The 15,244-nt window shown below is 35.3% G+C and overlaps 1 protein-coding gene across 1 annotated transcript in view; it reads left to right on the top strand.

Moving 5' to 3' along the window:
• The first annotated feature begins 327 nt into the window (after positions 1-327).
• The window catches only part of LOC125275856 (NACHT, LRR and PYD domains-containing protein 3-like), a 49,795-nt gene continuing 34,878 nt past the window's right edge, over positions 328-15,244 (top strand). The window contains exons 1-6 of the mRNA XM_048203164.1: positions 328-461; positions 3,446-3,544; positions 4,853-4,957; positions 5,106-5,210; positions 8,348-8,464; positions 13,150-13,260. Of these exons, the coding sequence (XP_048059121.1) occupies positions 3,495-3,544; positions 4,853-4,957; positions 5,106-5,210; positions 8,348-8,464; positions 13,150-13,260 (488 nt within the window). The 5' untranslated portion in view covers positions 328-461; positions 3,446-3,494. The remainder of the gene's footprint in view (positions 462-3,445; positions 3,545-4,852; positions 4,958-5,105; positions 5,211-8,347; positions 8,465-13,149; positions 13,261-15,244) is intronic.

The following is a 15,244-nucleotide window of genomic DNA, read 5'->3' as shown; positions in this document are numbered from 1 at the left end:
ATAAGTTACATGTAGATAAAAGCAGTTTTATCACGTGACAAAGCTGTTTCTTTGAATTCATTTACGGTTTGGCATGATCTTAAAAGTTTGTTACGCCTTATTCACACTTCTTCAAATTTATTTATCTTTACTATAATAATTTTGGCAATATAGAATCATAATGTTCAATTTTCAAGTTGATTACTTATAAAAATAGGTGACGTAGGCTATTATCTTGTGTCTCTCATATCCGCACTTGGTGTAAACTGGTTGAGCTGGATTCCAGAATGTTCTCTCGAATACAAACAGGTTTTTCCTTGCTGCCAGCAAGTAAAAGTGAAAATAGAATGTGTTTTACCTGCGACATTTTACATCTGAGCTTAAAGGTCAAAACTAAGCAAAACGTATTCTTTTTAGCTGTTTATGCAGGAATTTTTATTTGCTCTTGGAAGCCTCGAACGTTTTGAGGTATCTCAATCAAGGTGAGTTTTCTGAGGTGAGGTGCTTGAAAGTGACTTCAGCATTAACCTAGTAGCTATAAAATACTAACTTAAGGAAGTACACAACGAAACATCTTGATCTCTCAACTTTTTTGATCCACTTAAAATGTTGACTATTATATATATTTATCTACACATTTTAGAAATATAACTTTTCTTTAAGTTGCAGTTTGGTATGATAATTAACCTAAAACTGTTTGTCATGTTTTGATTACATGGTAGGCCTATGATCAGACATGGGGACTTGTGACTTGGACTCGAGTCGCTATTTTTATGACTTGTGACTTGACTTGACAAAAAATAAAATACTTGAGACTTGACTCGGACTTGGAAGTTAAAGACTCGGGACTTGACTTGACTTGAGACACGATGACTTGAATGACTTGAGTGTTAATTTATATATTTTATATTCAAACTGAAAACATGATGTGATTATTTTAAAAAATAAAGTTGATTACTCAGCTGGAGCGCAGGCTGAGAATAGCGTTGTCATGACAAGGGGCGGCGCCAGCCGATTTTGCCGGGGCTTCAGCCCCGAATGTTTTGAGTCAAACCCCGAATGTAATGACTGTCACTGAGCATATGAAACTGGACAATAGCCTATGTTTTATTTCATTGCGCTTTGGCTTTGCATATACTGCATACAGGCATCCATACACCGGCAGCGCTTTCTCTCTCTTCTCTCCAACAGCGAGTTCACGCACACCGCAGTTGAACACAGACACGCCTCCTGTCACTCACTCAGAGCAGCGGCAGGCCTCGAGACTCTCGTTCGGTCCGGTTGAAGGGTTTTTGTTATGATGTGAAATGTTAATATCAATATTATAACACGCAGTGACGCAGCGACATCTCTGCATCGGGACCCCTCTCTCGTTACGCTTGTTTATGCTTTTGCCGCCGCATTCAAACTGGCGCAGCGCTTACTTACATTAAAATGACTAATTCAATTTATTAAACATGAAGAGGACATATACGTCTGGCAGGCAAAAGCGAAAAAGAAAGCATGAAGATTAAACAAAGAGTGCCGTTTTTCTCCAAATATTATCATGATTACAAAAGTGATATTGATTTTATTCAGCGTACAGTTTAATGAACAAGAACTTAATATCAAGTGACTTACATTTTAGACACCAATCGTCTGTTTCGCTGTATTTCACCAACGAAAATAGTTCCAAAGTCCACAGAATTGTTTTGCGTCTCTGAGCAACACTTCCTGAGTGAATCAGCCGCTTGAATGAATCGGTTGAATCTCAATGATTCGCTCATTAACAGTGATTCGCTGCCACCTACTGGCGGGTTTAATTTCACATTTGAAGTGTCTTAATTTTTTTTAATAATTTCAAATAACAGTAGGCTATTTAACGTTTTATATTTTCAACATTAAAACATTTTTATGCATCTGTAACTGCTCTTGACCGATTAACTTTAATAAATCTTAATCTATTCTATAATTCTATAGTTATACATTAGATTACAATTTCTGTACCTGAAAATCTTCTGTTTAAACCTACATGAAAAACTTGAAAAGCACCATTTATTTAATTTATATGTTTGTTCTGTTGTATTTATTTGTGCTATTACTCGTAATTTGATTATTTGTTACTCTTTTATTACTTACTGTTTATTTGTCTAACAATATTTATAATATAAATTAATCTAGTAGCTTTTGGTGTCATAACCCTATTTATTTAGGTTAAATGTAACAAAGACAATGGAAACAATAAATATGCTTATTTTATAGGCCCATTTTCTTGTCTTTTACTTTTATTAATTTTTTTGTTGTGGGGCCAGTAAAAATTTGAACCACTGGCCCGACCGAGCCAGTAGAAAAAATCCTTAGCGTTGAGCTAAGGATTGAGCCCTGCCTAGTTTATCCAGCTCGCATTAATATAAATAAATATCAATACATTTATTTAGTTGACATTATTTAATTAGTAAGATTTGTTGACGAATTTTGTAAATTAAAAACAATTTGTTCTGTTATGTGTTTTGACTGTGTTATATGTTGTATAATTACATCACTAGGTAACAAAGATATTTTAACTATAAAATCTTTTAGATGGGCCTCATTTATGAATTTTGCCTGGGGCCCCCACTTAGTGTCGGTGCGCCTCTGCAGCTGATATTACAACTTTAGCACATTTGTCAGCTAAACATTCATTCAGTGTTTCCCAATGACCCTGTGCCACCACAGTTTCATCATAAACCGAAAATTTAAAACATAGGCCTACAAAGCTGGTCTCTAAGTTGTATTTTACCAACGAACTAAAATCGAAACCGTGATATGCCAAATACAGTGCCAAATAATGTACATTTTCTGAACAACAATACTACAACAAAAGCTCCTTTCATGTCAGTAAAGCTGTTGTGAGAGAGAGAGGAGAAATGTAACAAAGTTTAATGTTGTATGTAAACTGTGTTTTAGAGAGAGAGAGGGAGGTGTTCAGAGAGGAGTCTGTTGGATGTTAAGCTGTTACTTGTTTTATGGACTCAATGTTGAAAATTTAAAACATTTCAAACACTGTTGGCAGAAGTGAAAAATAAATAATTTTATGAAGTTACAATTTTGTTTGATTCCATGATGTATTTTACTGAACATGAGTATTTACAATGCAAATCCATATTATTTTAATTTACTGACAGTTACATATATCTTGTCTTTTCACTTTATTAAGATCAGATTCTGCAGGTAAAATTACAATAATAAGGTGACTTGACTTGGACTCGACTTGACCTACTACAGGACTTGACTTGACTTGACTTGACTTGACATAGCTTGTGACTTGACTTGACTTGACTTGCCCAAGAAAAAAATACTTGGGACTTACTTGAGACTTGAAGGTTAAGACTTGAGACTTACTTGAGACTTGCACATGTGTGACTTGGTCCCATCTCTGCCTATGATTTATATAAATGGTACAGTTGCACTGTTTTGTAAAGAATTTTAAATTCTTTTCTTATGTCAGTGTGACTCATCAGTCTTACTCATGCGGCTTCATGAAAAATAAATGAATCATGGAGGACACACAAACATTCAGCGATGGAGATTTTTCTCCAGGATGCAGGTACTTTAAAATCCTTGTGATCATGATGTTATAGAAAATGCATTGTATGTCACATAATGGGGTATTCTGGGTGTTTGCAATGAACGTTAAGGTGTTCTAAATGGTTTTCTCACACTGAGGGTGTCTATACACTGGGTGACATTTTCTATATGCCATGTTAACATTCTTCAACCTAAAGCTTCTCTTAGACAATATTATCTATGTGAGGTTTATACTATTAAAATCAGCATATGAATTCTTGTCTCTTTTCTGTTATCTCTGCTCTATTAATGTCAATGCCACAAACCCACCAGAGTCCATCTGTGTGTCCATGAAGAGCAGTGTTGGGGAAACTTACTTTTAAAAGTAATGCATTACAATATTGCGTTACTCCCTAAAAAAGTAACATTACATTACTTACTTGCTTTTTATGAAAAGTAATGTGTTACATTACTTTTGCGTTACCTTTTCTTGGCTGGGCTTGCTTGTTTGTTTTTTAATAACAACAACAAAGTTATATTTTTGCCAAATGTTTTTTGGCCCTTTCACAAAACTGAAATGAATGAGCCTCAGGCTGAAGGAAATATTTACGCCTGTTCAGCTGTGCTGCCATTCTGGATTAAAGAAGAATAGGATACAGGAGGAGGAAGTTCAAAACTCTTGTTTCTAAATTTAATCTAAAGTCATTTTTGCTTATTATTATGGTTGAATTAGATCACTGAAGATCAGCAGCAAAGACGTTGGTTAATAAAGTGATATTAAATACATAAAGTATATCTGTGTAATTTAATATAGTTAATTATTACAGGTTTGTGTACAATTCTGAGATTGCATTTCACTGTTTTTATTCATTTTGCGGAATAATGTTTTCCTGCAAGTGAGATGAGTAAATGCATGTTCACATTTACTCTAAAACTACAATACAATACTTTATCTCTCTCAACATGGGGACAAGAGAGCTGTCAGTCAATAAATGTGAAAAAGTAGCTTAGATATTTTGCTGTAAATTGAAAAAGTAATGCGTTACTTTACTAGTTACTTGGAAATAAGTAATCTGATTACTTACCTCAAGTTACTTGTAATGCGTTACCTCTAACACTGATGAAGAGTGACCGGTCTATGAATAACATAGTCAAATTTAAGGGAAAAAAAAGACATCAACTGATCTGAGGTACAACATTTCTGTCTAGGTAGATAGATAGATAGACAATCAGAGTCTCCATTTTTTTATTCAGAGGTTTATTTTCTTACGTAAAATCAACTGTATTCTTAACTCTATTCTGTTATCTTTATTCTAATGTTCAAATTCTATTAACGTTGATTCCACAGGGAGAGATCAAATTCACCAGAGCCCAGCTGTGTGTCCATGAAGAGTGACCAGTCTATGGACAACATGATAAAATTTAAGGGAAAAAAGACATCAACTGATCTGAGGTACAACATTTCTGTATGGATAGATAGATAAAACTCCCATGGAGACTCTGATTGTTTATTTTTTACATAAAATCCACTGTATACATTCTTAACTCTATTCTGTTATCTTTATTCTAATGTTTAAATTCTATTAACGTCAATTCCACAGGGAGAGATCAAATTCACCAGAGCCCAGCTGTGTGTCCATGAAGAGTGACCAGTCTTTGGACAAAAGAATACAATTTAAGGGAAGAAACACATCAACTGATCTGAGGTACAACATTTCTGTACTTTATATGCTAAGGCCCAGTTTCACAGACAAGGCTTAGACTAAGCCAGGATTAGGCCTTATGTAGCGGTGTGTTTTCTGCGTTGTGTTGAAATTAAAGACAGACTGCGAAACTTCTTGCCATCAGGTCCTCGTTTTATTCTGGATAACACTATTGGAAATATATGAGGACTCATGCAGCATATAAACCAGTGTGTGACAGCAATGCACGACGCTGAGAAAGAGAGAAAATTACAGATATTTAAAAAAAATAATCAATTAAACATCTGAGTGCACAAGCTTGTTGAATTGCACTAACTGAAAAAAATGTGCATTGCATTAACCATGCTTGCATTTTAGTGCATTGTTTGCCTGGAAAATCCAGCCTCACCACTGTACCAGTGGATGAGTTTGGTCGGCCAGTGAATCAATTCGATTTCTAGGGCGGAGCAAATCTGAGCAAACAGGAAGTGGAGTAAACCAATCAGAGAAGGGCGGATATGATGTTAGCAAAGCGACAAGAGAGTCAACAGCGAAAAGTAAATAATTAATGTGTTTTTGGTCATTTAAACTGAATTCACGGCTGAATAGAACAAACTCTCGGGTCTCCCATGCGCAGTCTTTGTTGATATTGAAGGGACTTTCGCCGCACTAGAGTGACGCTGTTTGCGTCACTGAAATAAACGAATCTGATTCGTCGGTACGTTTTGGAGTTGACTCGAATCGCGACGGATGGCAGACTGACCGGACTGATATATCTTGTAGAATATATATCAGTCTGGCCTTGCCAGGCAAGTGCATTGTATTTTAGGGCTTACATTTTTATAGGCTGAAATTCAACATGGTCGTATATTTAAGCTGTGAATATTTCGCTTCAAAACACACATTGCCACACACATTTTCATTATTAAAAATTTGAAGATTCATATTTACCTTTTAGCTTTCACTTCCAACATATTCAGTCTGTTTAAAAATACAACTTAAAATATTCAACAGACAATTTTCGGTCCATTTTAGTTTGCTTTACAAATTCGCTTCCACAAATTCAGTGGTTCAAATTCAACGAAAAAAAATCAACATTGGACATCCGGGAACTGCAGGAATAGCAGTAGATTGCCGATGCATGATCTCCATCTGCTGTTAGTCGTCCTTTACCAGCAGGTGCCGCTAGCGGCTGTTAACGAAGACCCAAACAACAGCTAGAGAATCATTATTCATTCACAAAAACGGATTTACAGAAATAGAGCAAGTGGTAAGTGTATTTGATGTTTATCAGGGTCAGAATATATGTGGAAAAGCTGATAAAGACATAAAAGATGTGTTTACGTTTAATTCAATGTCTTCATGATTACTTTCCTTGTGTATATACTGCATGTAAGCAGATTTCTCTATCACGAACAAGATAATAATGGTGTTGCCCCCGATGCTTATGTAGCCTATAACAAACATTACATCTGAGGAATGCTGAAGAATTACTTCTTGGTTGCTTTGTTTCCTTAATTCTTATCATAGCTTGTGCAACGTTGTGCTGTAATACTGGGGTTGCCCTCATTCCCCAATAACACTTAACCTGAGAACATACATCTTGTACCTTATTGATGTACAATATATACAACACTATATATACTATATACACAAGCAGATGAGCCCAGAAAGCGCTTTGCCATTAAAAAAAAAATAAAAAATCATACAACACACACTTGCATTTTCTTTATAACATGGCCCATGGAAGAAAGATGCTTTTGCACGTTGCGTTAATATTCTGGGCTCATCTGCTTAACTGTACATAGTATATAATGAATTTGGTCTTTTATCATCACAATAAACCATGTTAAGCTTTTTGTTCTAAGTGAAACTGCTTAGTTCAATAGCCGTTAAAGCTGTCTCTAAAGTTACAAATGACATTGGTACACTTTTCTAAATTCAATATCATTTGAGGAGAATGACTTCAAGTCATAAAACCAACTATAGTGTGTTCATGTAAGTGTCAGGCATGATGGACACTTTTTTGATATTTATTAAAATAAATAACGGCCCATATGGTAGTTAAAAAATAGCAATATTTACACATGATTTGAGTTTATTTCTATTAAAGGGGTGATTCATTGCGATTTAACTTTTTCAACTTTAGTTAGTGTGTGATGTTGCTCTTAGAGCATAAACAACATCTGTAAGGTTACGACACTCAAAGTTCAATGCAAAGGGAGATATTTTTTTTTTTAATTGCTGTTTAAGGACTACAAAAAACGGCTGGTAGGGACTACAATGAGCTTCTTCCCGGGAACATGCAACAAAGGGGGTGGGACCATGTTATTGCAATACTGTATGTAACACAAATGCAATAGCATGTCATAAAAGCAAGATGACAACATGACAAATTATAACCGTACTTAAACTAAACTATACCTGTTCTATCTTCATGCAGCATTCTCTGGCTCTGTAGGCATCTTACAACAGTTCCCACGAGTGATTTATAGATTATCATGACAGAATATGCAATCAATAACTTTAAGATAGTTAACTCCACATAAGCTACATCATTTCATCAACTAACCATTCAGAAACATCCTGTTGCATTCTACATGTTGACAAGCTATAATAAATGATCTGTGGGGTATTTTGAGCTGAAACTTCACAGACACATTCTAGGGACACCAGAGACTTATTTTACATCTTGTGAAAGTGGAAATATATGACCCCTTTAAATATCAAAAATCTAAAAGGTGTGCATCATACCCGTCACCAACATAAACACTTTAAGGTTGGTTTTATGACTGTAAGTCATTCTTTTCAAATGATATTGAGCTTTAAATTATGGTATATTGTGTGTATGAGCATACAGTAGGAAATACATAGCAATTTTTACATATGATTACACAGTTTATTTTATTAAATATCAAAAATCTAAAAGGTGTGCATCGTGCCTGACACCTACATGAACACTTTACAGTTGGTTTTATGACTGTAAGTCATTCTCTTTAAATGCTATTTAAGTTGGATCGTATGACTTTGGAGACGGTCCCTAAATTTGAGAATTTCGAACGTCCAGCATCAAGCCAGCTTCATGCCAGTATTTTACTGGGAAATGCTTAGCATCAAACTTTGCACATTATTTTTATTCTAATGTTTATATTCTATTAAAGTCGATTCCACAGGGAGAGATCAAATTCACCAGAGCCCAGCTGTGTGTCCATGAAGAGTGACCAGTCTATGGACAACATGATAAAATTTAAGGGAAAAAACACATCAACTGATCTGAGGTACACCATTTCTGTCTAGATAGATAGATAGATAGATAGACAAGCAGAGTCTCCACTGGAATTTTTTTTACGTAAAATCAACTGTATACATTCTTAACTCTATTCTGTTATCTCTAAAATTTATGGCAAAAAAACACATCAACTGATCTGAGGTACAACATTTCTGTTTATAATAGGTGTATTCGACTTAATGTGGTGATGCACAAACTGATTGGGTTCTGACTTTAAGCAGTGCCTCTTGGTTAGAAATTTTGACTTGAGATGCTGTAGAAGATATGTCACTGCAGGGCTCCAGACTGCACCTAAAGCAGTCACATTTGCGAGTACAGTTTGAGCGCCAAAATATGAACAGGTAGGGAAAAATATCACACACCAAACAGAAGCCAAAGAACTAGGGCTGATGAAAGCCGACTGTGTTTCACCTTGCGTCTCCTGCGTCGGTGCAAAACAGCTGCATTTGAACACACTGTTCTGTTCTTGCGTAAAGGAGACAACTACCTATTTCTTCATATAAATTCATCTATATTTATCATTCAAAGGGGAAGTGGGCTCTACAGACTGCAGATACACACACAATGCAGCGCGTGCTTACCGTTTTGAATATCAATCATGATGATGTCTTTCATTATTCCACTCCGGTCATGCTCATCACATAAATTTAAGGTCATTAAAAGTATTCAGTGCCTTAAACAGTATAACACGAGTATAAATGATCATTTTAAGGCATCTTATATTTTGTGGATGGAAAAACAAATCGCGATACTCCCTAATGTGATTATTATTAATTTCATTAAAGGGATGATGAACTGAGAAATCAAATTTTCCTTGAGCTTTTGACATATAAGAGGTCAACATACTTCAAGAATATCCTGTAAGTTGTAGAGTTGAAAACTTCCTTGTTAGTCCAGTAAAAGCTTTAATTGACATCAGACCCAGAAAACGACAGGATTTACAAAGTGGGGATCTATGACGTCAAAGGGCAGCAAGCACCTCCTCTGCTGAAGATGATCACTGCCTGTTTAGCCCCACCCACTGATTCGAGCATGACATGCAATAGAATAGGTAGCCTAAGTAACATAGGCCTATGTGGTGCTGAACCAGATCGAGCTACCAAGCAATAAACATGCCATTGAGGATTACAAAATATTGTGCAGTACCTGGACTCAACAGTAATGCAACAACATGTCAGTAACTGAGTTAATTCTAATGCCTGATCTGATATTAATGATTCATGTACAGTCAGATGATCTTTGTCTATGTGTCAGTAAAAACCCGTGACTAAACATCAATTTGCGTTGTTTCTCTTAGTAGAGTGAAAACAGTCTGTTATTTAATGGTGATTAAATTATATAAAGAAAGCGATCAAAGAAAGCCCCCTTTGTAATCGTTGGAGCTGTCAATCAAACAGAGCGAGTTTATCAGTGACTGACGCGCAAAACTCCCGTTTTATTCAACAAATCTTTTAGTTATATTGCGTTTGCACTGTTAGTAAAGATGAAAGCATTTGTTAGTGTACAGAAATTGACTTGCAATGACGAGATCACTGCTTTCATGTGCTCAACATGTCTGTGATCTGCTACACAGTGTTCATCTCTGCAACCTTTCATGCCACGATCTAAATATAATGCAACACTTTTCAGATGACTTAACCTTGAGAGCTGTAATAGTAAAAACGCGGTAAAAGAGAGAGTAATACGTTTTTTCATATGCAAAGATGTCAGCCAATCACAGCAGTGGGCGTTTACACTGAAGTCTCACAGCAGACACGCCCCTTAAAACAGAGTGTTCAAATCAGAGGCTAAAATCAGGGTAGGCAAAATGCCTTTTATTTCTAAATTATGACAATTTTGGATGTAAAAAGCATACTGACATTATAAGGGCACCCCAGGAAACATTATAAAACAATAAACCAATGCAGTTCATGACCCCTTTAATTAAATGTGAGCGCTGCATGTTTTAAAGTCAACAGATGGCGCTGTTGCGCGTTCTTCAGAGCAGCTCGCGTTCAATGATTAGCGCACATTTGTCAACCGATTGCTTATGAACTAATGCTGATTAAAGGGATAGTTCACCCAAAAATGAAAATTTGATGTTTATCTGCTTACCCCCAGCACATCCAAGATGTAGGTGACTTTGTTTCTTCAGTAGAACACAAATGATGATTTTTAACTCCAACCGCTGCCGTCTGTCAGTCGTATAATGGCAGTAGATGGGAACTTCATCTATAAGAGTAAATAAAGCTTGCTTAGACAAATCCAAATTAAACCCTGCGGCTCGTGACGACACATTGATGTCCTAAGACACGAAACGATCGGTTTGTGTGAGAAACCGAACAGTATTTATATAATTTTTACCTCTAATACACCACTATGTCCAACTCCGTTCATGACTCCTTTAGTGATGTCTGATCGCGCTCTGACAGTGGCAGTGATGTCTGACACTCGTTAAAGTATATGCGCGAGACATCACTTCCGTTGTCAGAGCGCAATCAGACATCACTAAAGGAGTCATGAACGGAGTTGGACATAGTGGCGTTTTAGAGGTAAAAAATGATATAAATACTGTTCGGTTTCTCACACAAACCGATCGTTTCGTGTCTTAGGACATTAATGTGTCGTCACGAGCCGCAGGGTTTAATTTGGATTTGTCTAAGCAAGCTTTATTTACTCTTATAGATGAAGTTCCCATCTACTGCAATTATTTGACTGACAGACGGCAGCGGTTGGAGTTAAAAATCATCATTTGTGTTCTACTGAAGAAAAAATGTCACCTACATCTTGGATGCGCTGGGGGTAAGCAGATAAACATCAAATTTTCATTTTTGGGTGAACTATCCCTTTAATTATGACAAAGTTTACTTTATATTATTTATATTATAATGTGTTGTAAACTGTTGTAGCAACGTATTTTTTTTAATCCTCACTGAACTTGAATGAGCAACAAAAGTAAAGCACATACATTTCAAAATAAGAGTATTTCAAAGTAATCAAAGTCAAGCAGTATGTATATCAATTACCTCTATTTGTTATTTGGTTACACAAACCAAATTTAACATATTTATATATTTATTTCCATATATTTATATTTATTTTCATTTGATTCTTGAAGTACACTGTTGTAGCTTCAGGAAGGAAGGACTAAGAACATTATTTGACACATATTATTCAATATAAAGATTTTACTAGCATCAGGGTTATTATAGTTAACTAAATCCATTAAAAACATTTTTTATTGCTTGAAATAAACGTTAATACTAAAATAAAAATCTATACAAACTAAACAGACATGTTTAAAAACAACAAATTAAAACAGAAAAATTTAAAACAACAAAAAATGAAAGCAGACAATATAAAAATCTAATCGGATTCAAAATATTAACAAAAACTATAATAGTATTAAGTGAAAATAGTGACATTCATTTCCTAGAAAAGTCAGAAGATGAAAAAGCTGAAACTGTAAAGGGGACATATATAAACAACAGGATGACTAAAAGTAAGTCATTTAAAATTTTAAGTTCATTGTTGTGTGGCTCTTAAAAACATTATTTGGTGTCTGTTTTTTCCCCCTATAGGAGCCAATGGCTCCTTAATGAATTTTTTTTTTGTCTGGAGCCCTGCACTGAGACGAATGCCATCAAAGTACAACGAGAGCGATTAGAGGGCAGACAGCAGGGTCAGCCATCAGACCTTTTTCCAGAGCTGCGGCACAAGCTCTGATTACAACACAGCTGTTTCATGATTCTTCTGACACCTTCGGTTCCGCTAATGCACACAAAACTGTTTTTACTATGGTTCATGCAATCTTAATGCTATGTTGTGTCATGATTATAAAAATAAAACTGAAAAAATAGACCCTTTTATTGTTATTTAGGTAACACTATACAATAAGGTTCACTAGTTAACATTAGTTAACTACATTAGTTAACATGAAATAATAATGAACTGCACTTATACAGCACTTATTAATCTTTGTTAATGTTAATTTCAACATTATAATTTCAACAGTAATATTAATACATTATTAAAATCTTGTTAACATTAGTTAATGCACTGTAAACTAACATGAACAAACAATGAACAACTGTATTTTTATTAACTAATATTAATGAAGATTAGTCAATACAGTAACAAATGTCTTGCTCATGGCTAGTACGTGTTAGTTAATACATTAACTAATGTTAAACTAATAAACCTTATTGTAAAGTATTACTGTTATTTAAGTAGTAAAGGCTTATGTTGAACTTTATTCTTGCACACACAGGCACTGTAATACACATCTTCAATTGCTGCATATAAATGTCTGAAACATTAATTGAAAAAAAATATGTCTATTCCACCTCGTATGTGACAACGAAAGCAGACACTGTGCAATTATCACTATGGGAAAGAGGAATTGTCCAGCTTGATGGCTCTTTTTTCAACTCCTGACTTCGAGTGGCAAATTTTGCCAAGGTTTAACTCACATAGGCTATATCAGTGCTTTCTAATCTTATCCTGGAGGCCCTATCACTACACACTCTGTACAGTATGTCTGACGCATCTCACTGAACAGGTGTGGGAAGCAGTGGACTACATGGATAGACGGATGTATAGATTTAGATCAAATTCACATCGAAAACATTCTATCCTTGTAAAATCAACTAAATGAATTATTGTCCCTCTATTGTTTTCTATGTTCAATTATAGTCAGTTGCGCAGGCAGAGCTTAAACCCACTGGAGCCCAGCTGTGTGTCCATGAAGAGTGACTTGTCTATGTACAACATGATAACAAAGGGAAGACGCACAACTAATCTGAGGTACAGCATTTCTATCTAGACAGCCTCATCAAAATTTGACTTTTAGATTCATGTTTTGAGCTACTGGTACTTGTAACATTCAGATTCTCATTCTTACTGTCAGTATGGCTTGTAGAAGTCGTTAAAAAATGTTCTGTGGTAAAAAAGATTTTTCAATGTATGACAATCTTCATTTTAAAGGGTTAGTTCACCCCAAAATTAAAATAATGTAATTTATTACTCACCCTCATTTCGTTCCACACCTGTAAGACACAAATTAAGATATTTTTGATAAAATCCGATGGCTCAGTGAGGCCTGCATTGCCAGCAAGATTATTTCCTCTTTCAATGCCCAGAAAGGTACTAAAAACATATTTAAAACAGTTAATGGGAGTAGCTTTACAAATCTTTTGTTTCTAATCAGTGGTTCAGAGCGCCAAAATCGGTAAACGAGGCTTTGTTACATCATAAGTGTTTTGAAATTTCAATGGTTCATGTGACTTTGGGAGTTTGATACACGCTCTGAACCACTGATTCGAAACAAAAGATTTGTAAAGCTTCGAAGCTTCATGTTGTTTTAAAATCGTCCATCACTAGATATTGTTTTTATTCTCGTCTCTTTATAATAGTAAGGTTGAACCACTGTAGTCACACAAACTGTTTTAAAGGGGTGGTTCAATGCGATTTCACTTTTTTAACTTTAGTTAGTGTGTAATGTTGCTTGAGCATAAACAGTATCTGCAACAGTATCTGCAACAGTGCTGAAAGTTCAATGCAAACGGAGATATTGTCTTTTAAAGTTATGGCAGTTTATTGCCTGCAAAAACGACCGGTTTGGACTACAACAAGCTTCTTCCCGGGTTGGTGACATCATAAACCCTTGCTATTAACTAGGGGTGACCCTGAATAGTCGACGATTCGAATCTTCGATAGGAGGAGCCTGATTCGACTACCAATGTCACAGTCGAATCTTCGCAGAGGTGTTATGAGAAGAGAAATGGGGGCGCTCAATATCTGATTTTACATAGACATACCGGTTCTTTCCCAATAGGTTAACATACAGCCTATTATGTTAATACTATAAATAAAAATGTGAAAAGAAAGAAGCTTTTAATAAATATTTTTTTAATGTGCGTGAATAAATCCAACCTGTGACCGATTTAAGTTTCACTTCCATGATCCGTGACCAGCAGATGAGCATCTTTACGGCAGGGATTAAATCTTCAACAATGTATGGGATAAAGTGTAGAATTGGATGCACTTTGAAATGGTAAAAGATTATCAAAAAAACGTATGATGCAAGTTGTGCCAACAGCTCATGTCCTATACAACTCAGCGACAAACACTGCGGCGCGCTTCTGCCGGCCTGTCATCGAGCTGATAGCGCGCTATTTGAAAAGACTCAAACGAACACAGGTAGATCGCGTGAAAGACTGGATTTTTGTCTCTCAATCAGGTAGGGTAGCTACAAGTGATTTCAAACTATTTCAGCCAGATGTAATATGATTTTTGGATGTTGTTAATGTTTAGCTAAAAAGACTGCCACTCCAGTTCAGCGTTTATTGTCTCTGCAGTTAAAAAGACAAGTTGACAATTCTAGCTATACTTTCGTTGTTTTAATAATTTCTTTAATTTTAATGTATTTATTGATCCCTCTGGGTTATTTAATTGAACTATTTCTGGCTTGTGTTTTGAATATATGTTCCCCTGCATTTTGCAGTTTTACTTGATCATATTTCATCTTTTTAATTAGGCTATTTTCATTTATTTGAATGGTATATTCTGTTCTAATTAAATTCTGTAAATTAATGTTTGATAAAAAAAAAATTATTGGCTAATTTTTTTAAATTAAATTAATAATTTTTTTTGGTTTTTGGTGCATCAATGTTGCGCTGTAGATAAGTTAAAGCTTGCTCGCACAGACAATTTAGCCGATGTAATTTGATTTGCAGACATATGAAATGTATATCTATCTGCGGTGTGGCCTTTCTGCAGTTATTAATAT

Source organism: Megalobrama amblycephala, linkage group LG9, assembly GCF_018812025.1.
Source record: "Megalobrama amblycephala isolate DHTTF-2021 linkage group LG9, ASM1881202v1, whole genome shotgun sequence".
Classification (NCBI taxonomy): Eukaryota; Metazoa; Chordata; class Actinopteri; order Cypriniformes; family Xenocyprididae; genus Megalobrama; species Megalobrama amblycephala.
This window is presented reverse-complemented; position numbering and strand designations above follow the sequence as displayed.